This window comes from Lolium rigidum, chromosome 1 (assembly GCF_022539505.1).
Source record: "Lolium rigidum isolate FL_2022 chromosome 1, APGP_CSIRO_Lrig_0.1, whole genome shotgun sequence".
In the NCBI taxonomy this organism is placed as follows: Eukaryota; Viridiplantae; Streptophyta; class Magnoliopsida; order Poales; family Poaceae; genus Lolium; species Lolium rigidum.
Window position 1 is genome coordinate 22,736,713 of NC_061508.1, and position 8,604 is coordinate 22,745,316.

Consider the following 8,604-nt stretch of genomic DNA (forward strand, 5'->3'; position numbering starts at 1 on the left):
TACTTTTGAATATTTCCATGATTCATAAATACTCCATAAGGATACCACTGAAATAGTTGGCTCTGTAGAAGGTTTTGTCGTAGGACCCCATAAGGATACCACTGAAATCTTAAGAGCGGATTTTTTTGCTCCGAGCTTCAAAAGTTCATTGTACTAAAGTTTGAATTAAGTAGCATAAACTTCTCAGTTTAGTGGCTGCATGAATATGACTAAAACACCGAATTTGGTGTGCTTTCAACAAGGGCTTTGGCTTGGTGTCATGTGGGGCAGCCTCACGAAGCTTTTGTCGCTCACGTGGATCGTGCTTTCGATTAACCGGAAAAAGGTTGTAGGAGCTTGCGATTCTCATATCACCAGATATGTTCCTTTGTACTACAACAATTTATGATGGATGCAACATCTTGTTTTCTATAAAGTTTGTCTAGGCACATTCGGCATTAGAAATTTAAAATAAAATTTGCTTAACCATTAAAATGGATTTGTGAAACTTGAGTTGGGGCATAGACATCACTCAGCCCTCGTTGGGTGTACCGCTGCTATCTTTAAGTATCGACAACAGCAGGCTGATAGAGAATAATAGCACTTTCCATGACTATGACCAATTGTTTCCTGGATATCACAATTTTGCATTTTATTTTGCTAAATATCGGAGACATATAATATGCATATGCACAACATATAACATGAGAAACTTGGTATGATGGAAATTGGTAGCATGTACATAAATTCCAAAACATAGGTAAAGCGCATCTTTGGAGCACTCCTTCGCATCAGGAAGCTTGATTGGCAAGACCAACCTATCTAAACATTATCATCTTAATTACTAGTTCATTTGTGCAAGCATATTCTTGTAATTAGGTTAACAATACATGTTGCAAGAGAAGATTACTTATAAGTGCTAAATGAATGATTGCAGAAATAAATTCCAGTCATGTAGTACTGGTAAACAAGAACAAGTTGAGATAGTTCCTTACAAGCATGTAGTACACCAGGTAACGTAAGTTCTAAAATAACAAATACTGCACCTTTGTAGCATAAGCTCGCTCCGTAGAAGCATGGAAGAGGAATTACAGGTCCGGAGGCAGAAGCCAAATGCAACTATTGGTGACGTCCCGGTGACAGTAATGGTATCCCGATGACCTGATTCTCGGCAAATGATTCACGTCGTTGTTGTTTTTTCCGTAATACACGGTGTAGCTGCCGAGGTCCAATCTCTCTAAGGGCATCTCCAACCGGAAGACCCAAACGGACGTCCCATTTCATCCGTTTGGGTCGTGCTCCGGACACGCGGACGTGAGCGGATAGCCTACGGACGTCCGTCTCGGGTAGTATTCCCCAACGCAGCTCAAGACCCAAATAAAAAAAAAATCATCTTTCTCCCGGCGCAACCATGGCGGGCGCGCAGGCAGCAGCCGGAGGAGGCCATGGCTGACCGGAGGAGGCCTTGGCGGGCCGGAGCCCGGTGGTGGACAGGCGGCCGCCGGAGCCCGCGGCAGGGGCCGTGCTCGTGGCGAGGCGCGGCACGGGGCCTCGTCGTGGCGAGGCGCAGCTCGCAGCGCCGTCGTGGCGAGACGCGGCCGGCTCCGCCCCCGCCCGTGGCCGTGCCCACCCGCCCCAGCCCGTGGCTTCTCCGCCTCGCTCACCGCGTCTCGCGCCGACGAGCTGCGCCGCCACCCGGCCGTGGCCGTGCCCACCCGCCCCCGCCCGTGGCCGACGCGGCCGGCTCCGCCCCCGCCCCGGCGCGCACGGCCCGCTCGCCCGCACCCGCGCGCGCACGGTCCGCTCCGCCCCGCCCCCGCCCCCGCACCGGCGCGCACGGCCAGCTCCGGCCCCGCCCGTGGCCGACGCGGCCGGCGGCGCCTCCGCCCGTGCCCTCCGGGCCGGCGGCCCGAGGCCCGGTGCGGCTTCCTCGCGCGGCACGGGCGGCGGGGCTCCTCGGCGCGGGCGGCGTGGGGAGCGACGCGGCCGGCGCCCGCGCGGCGTGGCGTGGCGTGGCTCTGGGCGCCCGCGGCCGGTGCTCGCAGCCAACGAGGTAGCACGGGGCGGCGCGAGGGGTGCGGGCGCAGCGAGGCACGGGGCGGCGCGAGGGGCGCGGGGCTGGGCGAGGCTCGTGGCGCGGCACTGGGCGGCGTCGAGGCGAGGCTGGGATCGCAGCGGCCGAAGTGCTCCGCCCCCGTCTTCGTCTTGCTCGGCGGCGTCGAGGTCGGCGGTGGTCGTTTCTGCTCCGGCGACTTCCGAGCATGACGGAAAAAAAGGAGCCGGCGGCCGGGCGTCTCCAGCCGAGGGTGGCGCCGGAGCTCGGTTAAGTGAGCTCCAATCCGGCGAGCAGCGATGAAAGTTTTCATGGGGGAAAAAGTAAACAGGGAAGACAGAGGAGAGAGAGAAGGCTGGGGACCATGTGGTTGCATTTTGTGTCACTGTCACGTGGGCCAGGAGGCGGACATACGCGGATACAACGGACGCCCGCCTTCGTCCGGCTCGCCCCAAAAGTCTCCAAAATTTGCGCCAGTTTTGGGTCAGACCGGACGCTGCACCTGTCCGTTTTTAAGTTGGGTTGCCCCGTTGGGAGCAGGTTTTGTCCGGAAAAACCCAAACGGACGATTTTTTGCATTTGGGTCTCCCCCGTTGGAGATGCCCTAAGCACTTCATCTCGTGACGTGGACATAATTGTTGCTCAGAGTAGTAGATATGGTTACTTTCCACCCTGCCACCGCGTCGACGTGTCACGGGCATGTGTACCGCCTTGCTGCATGTTGGCCCCAAGAACAAGCCATGGTCACCCAAGCTTGTTACCTCAATTGATTTGTATTTGATGCCGTCAAACTGAAATACCCTAAAATAGTGGTGGTTGCAGCAGTAGATGCTCGGCAAGAACTTCATAGCGATCGCTAGCTTGCCGTGCAGCTCAAAGATGTATTTGTCGCGAGACATCTCCCAACAGTCGGTCAAGATGCCCATTTCGATATCTATGTGACGCACCAAGGTGATCAGTGGAGCTCCTTTTGCATTCTTGCCGATCACGAACCTGTATAGTCCACCTTGCGTGAGGCCATATAGCGTGCCATTGCAAAAGGCAATATCAGTGAGCTCATCCGCGGTAGATTCTCCTGTCGTCCACCCGTCGGAGTACCCAATCCTGCATAGCGCTACCTTGCAGTTTGTGGTGATTGCAACAAGCATGCAACTGCTTGAGGAAGGATCCTCTGAAAAGATGATCTTCCTAGTGCAGTTCTCTTCGGTGCTAATTCTGGCATTTGGGTTTTAATGCTCGTCCTCTATTTGGAATGATGCTCTGTCTGGCAGAAAGCGCGATGGTTGTACCCGAGAAGACATTCCTGACGAAGAGCCGAGTGCCGGTCATGGCGGCCACCCAGCCACCATCGTGGGATCCGACGATTCGCTTGCCCCATGGAAACCCTCGAAGCGGGCGGCGCAAGGCTCTGCCATCCTCGAGGATGTATGCCCGCGCCTTCCAGTCGTGCTTGACAACGCCCATGGAGGGGAGCAGCAGGGGGAGAGCGGGAAGCTTCAGGTGCCACGATGCGACGGTGCGCCACGACGTGCAGACTGCGGCGAAGCGGACGTGGTCGTACCGCGAGGAGCAGCAGCAACTGTAGACAATGTTGAGGATGTCGCCGGAGAGATCGGACCAGCCCCGTCTGCCGTGGCCGCGGCCGCCTTCGCCGGCCATTGGTTAGCCGCCGCGATCGAGACGATGTGTTCCTATACCTCCTTTGGCCGGTCGCGATCGCTGAATCAGCGTGCGTGTTTTTTTTGCCTGCTTGGACGGAACCTGTTATTTTTTTGTGACAGAAACAGAATGTATTCTTATGGTACTCTAAAGAGGGTTTTGAGAAAATGAAATGATTCTTATAAACTTGTAAACCATGCCTTGGAAAAGATTCTTTTTTGTCTCACAAAACATAAGATAAACGTCGCAACATTTTTTACCTTTAGAAATCGGCGTTGACGTCGAAGTTATCTTCGGTGTCTTTGCGGTTTTATCCCACTTTCCACATACGTTTCGAATAACTACACTTGTCCTGCTTCTGACTTGTTCTTGGTTAATCAGACCTACAATACACAAAGTTAGTATTTTAACCAATTAAGGAGAATCTCAATTGGGGAATATCAAAACAGAAGTTTACTTACTGACCACCGTGGGTGAACGGTAAGCTGATCGCTTGTGATTTCAGATAACTGTGGTGATGACCTGCTGCTGTTCTATTATGCCGCGGCGCAGCCGTGACCAATCCTACCGGAATTGAGATGCGCCGCCGTTCCAATCGACCTCGGCTTGCGCAGTGCGGATGAGGCCTGCAGCGTCAGGCGTGAGGCGACGGGCAGCGAGGCGGGGGCCGGCGGGAGCGCCTGATACCGGCAGGCGGCGGCGCTTGTCGATCAGGATTCAGGACGAAGGAAGAGGAGTGGTTTGCGTCGACAGGGGCGTAGCGGTTCGCATTCGAATCCTCTGATTGCTGGGAGGAGGCGGGTGGATCGGTCGCGGCCCAACTAAAGGAACAATGCCCGGTGGAAGCCCGGCCCATGCTTTGGCATCACTATTATTAACCGGGCCGCAGATAAGCGGCCCAACTGACTACATGCGGTCCTGCACGAAAGGCCCAACATCCGAGTCACGCACGACACGACGCTTCTCCGTGGAACCACGTCAGTCGTCCGACCTGCCTCCCTCCCATTGGCCGGCGCCACCACCCTCCGGTCACGCTCTCCGATCACGCGCCTTCCGTCCCAACCGACGGCGCAGATCTCACCCGCCACCGCTACAAGCCTGCAGCCACTGACCCCGGACTGCGGGAAGGAGAAGATGGCGAGAGGAAGCAGCGCCATGGCGGTGGCGGTTGCCGTCCTGGTCCTGGCAGGCCTCCTCCACCCTGCGGCAGAGGCGGCGGGGCAGAAGCAGCCGGCGACGGCCGCGAGGCGGGAGGACGTCCCGTACATCCGGTGCCAGGTCTGCGAGCGGATCGCGCGGGAGATCTCCGCGCAGGTCGCCGCCAAGCAGCAGGCGTTGCCGCCCTCCAAGAAGGTACTGCTCTTCTTCTTCTTCCTCTGCTGCTGCTGCTGCGCGAATTTGGAGCTGGCTGATGAGTTGGGAGTTTGTGTGCGGCACTGCAGGTGCCGGAGATCGAGATCATCGACATCGCCGAGAATGTGTGCAACCTCAAGAAGCAGGAGGCGGACTGGATGCTCCGGATCGACATCGTGGAGAAGGGCGATAAGCTCGAGGTAAAATTGAACTCTCGTCTTTGGCTGGAATTGATGCCGACTCGTGCGTTCTGGATGCTTGATAAATCTGCAAACTGGAAATTGCTCTAGTTGGGTGCCGCCACTGGCATTGGGGAGGACCAGATATGTACTGGTGCTGGACATCCAGGCGTCTCAAGATCTTAAATATTTTCAACGCCACTAAGTGCTATGCCAAAATGAATCACAAATAATAAATAGAAAGAGAAGACAAGTAACTGAACTATTCAAATGAAAGTAAATAGTAATCAAAACATCTTTATGACAATATAATAGTATATGATAGTATTAACTGGAGTGTTTAATTTTAGCATGTTAGGTTTTCTTAAATATGAAGTCAGCCATGTTAGAGACTCTTTTAGATAATACAAGTATAGCTAGTTCAGTTTTTCCCTTGGATATGGATTTTCATTTCAAACAATAGATATTTTCCATAAAGGCATGGACATTGGGTTACACAGGTCACTCTAGTCCATGTCATATATTGGCAATACTAAAGACAACATATACAACATTGAGTCTGTAACATGTCTATTTGTAGCCATTTACTATACGTGAGTACAAATTACAGACTGTCTATAAGCTGTCTGTAAGGATCCTACGGACTGTCTAAAACCTTACAAACAACCTCACTCTCTTATCCTTATCTTTCTTTCGCATCACCAAAACTACCTATAACCACTCTTTACAGAAAGCTGAGTCAGCACCATTGTACATGCTCTAAGTATAATTGGTTGAGCCATTTCAGCTCAATATTGACATATCTACTTCTACTTGGCACATCTTTATATATAGTTTGTGATACTTGCAAAAGCGCACTGTTGCAATCGTATTCTAATACATCAAACTATTTTGCAGCTTGTGGACCAAGATGAGGAGGGACATTGCAATTCAGAATGCAAGACCATTGAGCGTGCATGCCAGGAGGTGAATATCAATGCTTATCTAGTTTATTACTATGTGTTTGTACGAGTACTTATGAACATACTAAGATTTTGGTTTCTTTATAGGTCATAAAGTTTCTTGAATTCAGCATCACTGTTTAGTATATGATATTATTATTGTAGTCATCTGGAATAGATCATGGTTTATCTATGCCAACTATTCAAATCAGTGAGGTTTTCTCTCCAGAATTTATTAACGGTTAATCAATAAGGTGGTACATTATTTCTATTAAATTATGTGAAGTTATGTACTCAACTGAACAAAATTCATTGCAGGTGATGGGTTATGCTGATACAGATGTTGCTGAATTTGTCTACACAAATAAGCCGTCACTTGATCAGCTGATAAAGTTTGTGTGCAAAGATATTACCAAAGCATGTGCTGCAGCTCCACCACCAGTTCCAAAAGTAAGCAATCTCTATCTCTTTTCTAATCCCTTAAATAGGTTATTATCTATGAATATGTAGCAAGTCCCTAGTAGCGTACCACTTTCGTGTGAAGTAATCGAAAAATTAGGGAAAACTTAAAACGGAGGCCGAGCTACACGTAGCCCTTCATTTGTAAACACTCAAATTCGTATTTCAAAGTGTCAAAAAATCCAAAATAAAATTCTAGAGATAGGCAATGATGTATACTACAATGGTGTAAAATCTCAATACAAACTACTTCATATTCTGGGCTACACAAAATAACAAATTCTGACAAATTTTATAGTGAATAGTGCACATTTCAGGACTATAAAATTGTCAGATATTGTCAATTTCGTGTAGCCTAGAATACAAATCAGTTTGCGTTGAGATTTTACACCGTTGTAGAATACATCATTTACTACCGCTAGAATTTTGTTTCGATTTTTTTTAAAACTTAGAATACGAAATCTGGGGGTTTGAAAATAAAGAGCTACATGTAGCTCGGCCTCTGAAATGTCACACTAAATTTCATCAGATCAGTGCCTCTTTCACACCAGGGGATATGCAAGATAGCTTCAATATTTGGGGTACTTGCATTTTAGTAAAAATAGCAGCAAAGTTTCATACAGGTTGGATATGGACATAGGTATTATACTAGTCTTACTTGAGCTTTATCTGTTATTTTCGCAGGCCCTCAGCTCAAAGTTAGTTAGTAGGCCTGTTTAGCTTCATCTGCTCAGTTAATTCATGTAAAGTTAAATATATGGTATTAAGTTCGAAACACTACCTCCCAGAAATACATATATTGATATGTGTACTTTGTAGTAAATTCACGTTTTTTTCCTTAACTACAAGTTGCAATTTTAATAGAAATGGCATATAAGACAGACATAGACTACAAGAAGCCCTTCCTAGAAGTAAAAGGAAAAAAAAAAAGTTCAGTGCCAATTTCTGCCATGTATGAAGGAGTACTTTACATAATCAAGACATGATTGGATATAATTCATGTCTAGATGCTTTGCTTGTAGAAGTTGATTAATTGCTGCTAAGAAGCATCTGGGTGTGAAGCTTTGGTATATGATGAACATTTGCATGCCATTTCTGACACACGTCAATCGTAAAAATTGCAGGATCGGGTCCCTGGAGAGCCCTTTGCTGCGAAACCATCAAAAGATGCTGAGATGGAGAAGATAATGAGATCAATGGAGGTAGATACTTTTGCTGTAATATATGTAACTTTATACAAGTATATGTGAAGATTCAAATCTTACAATGCACTATTAATGATGACAGGGCATCCCAGGTGCACCGAACATGAAGATGTACTCTAGAGACGATCTGATGAAGAACAACTTTGGTGCTGATGAAGGCGGCGATGATGATGAAGATGACGATGAAGACGAGGAGGATAACTTCCCCAAGAACTTGGTAAATTTAGCAACTTCTCATCTAAATATGTTTATGTGAACTTTTGATGTTTACTCACGTGTTCCTTGCAGGGAAAAGTTCTAAAAAATAAGGGTCCACAAAAGAAAGATTTGAAGCAACAGGTTGTGAAACAGATCCAGGATACCGGCAAAAAATTGAAGGGCCATGTGAGCAAGGTGTCAAAAGTGGTAAAGAAATGGTGGCAAGGGAAGAAGAAGCCCGCAAAGTCCGGCAAAACTGAGCTATGAAGACCACAATATTCCCAAATCGGTCAAGTAAATTGATGTCCCATCCAGGACGTTGGTAGAGAAAGAACATGACATGTACGATGATTTTAAGAAGCTTTTAGTGTATACTAGTTGAGAAAGTAGACTCTGGAGTTGAAGCAGGCTCATTCACGAGAAATAGTTAGATCATTGGCTGTCTTATGGCTTCTGGAGTTGAAGTAGACAAGGACATAAGGTTGCTTGATTTTTTTGTGTATGTGATATTGTAAATGAACGGCCATACCGTTAAGTTAGATCATTGGCTGTCTTACGGTTTCTGCTGCTCGAAGTTA

At 48.5% G+C, this 8,604-nt stretch overlaps 1 protein-coding gene across 1 annotated transcript; it reads left to right on the forward strand.

Annotated features, from left to right (window-relative positions):
- The first annotated feature begins 4,810 nt into the window (after window positions 1-4,810).
- On the forward strand, window positions 4,811-8,604 carry LOC124669380 (nucleophosmin-like). Its single transcript, XM_047206006.1, has 7 exons — window positions 4,811-5,044; window positions 5,134-5,244; window positions 6,121-6,189; window positions 6,483-6,614; window positions 7,748-7,825; window positions 7,911-8,045; window positions 8,117-8,604. Exons 1-7 carry the CDS (start codon window positions 4,826-4,828, stop codon window positions 8,291-8,293), a joined length of 921 nt encoding a protein of 306 aa, XP_047061962.1. The 5' UTR covers window positions 4,811-4,825; the 3' UTR covers window positions 8,294-8,604.

Coding starts and splice junctions, on each gene's coding strand:
- LOC124669380 (XM_047206006.1), top strand. CDS start 4,826: ATGGCGAGAGGAAGCAGCGCCATGGCGGTGGCGGTTGCCGTCCTGGTC. Junction 5,045..5,133: donor CGTTGCCGCCCTCCAAGAAG/GTACTGCTCTTC, acceptor GCGGCACTGCAG/GTGCCGGAGATCGAGATCAT. Junction 8,046..8,116: donor ATAACTTCCCCAAGAACTTG/GTAAATTTAGCA, acceptor TGTTCCTTGCAG/GGAAAAGTTCTAAAAAATAA.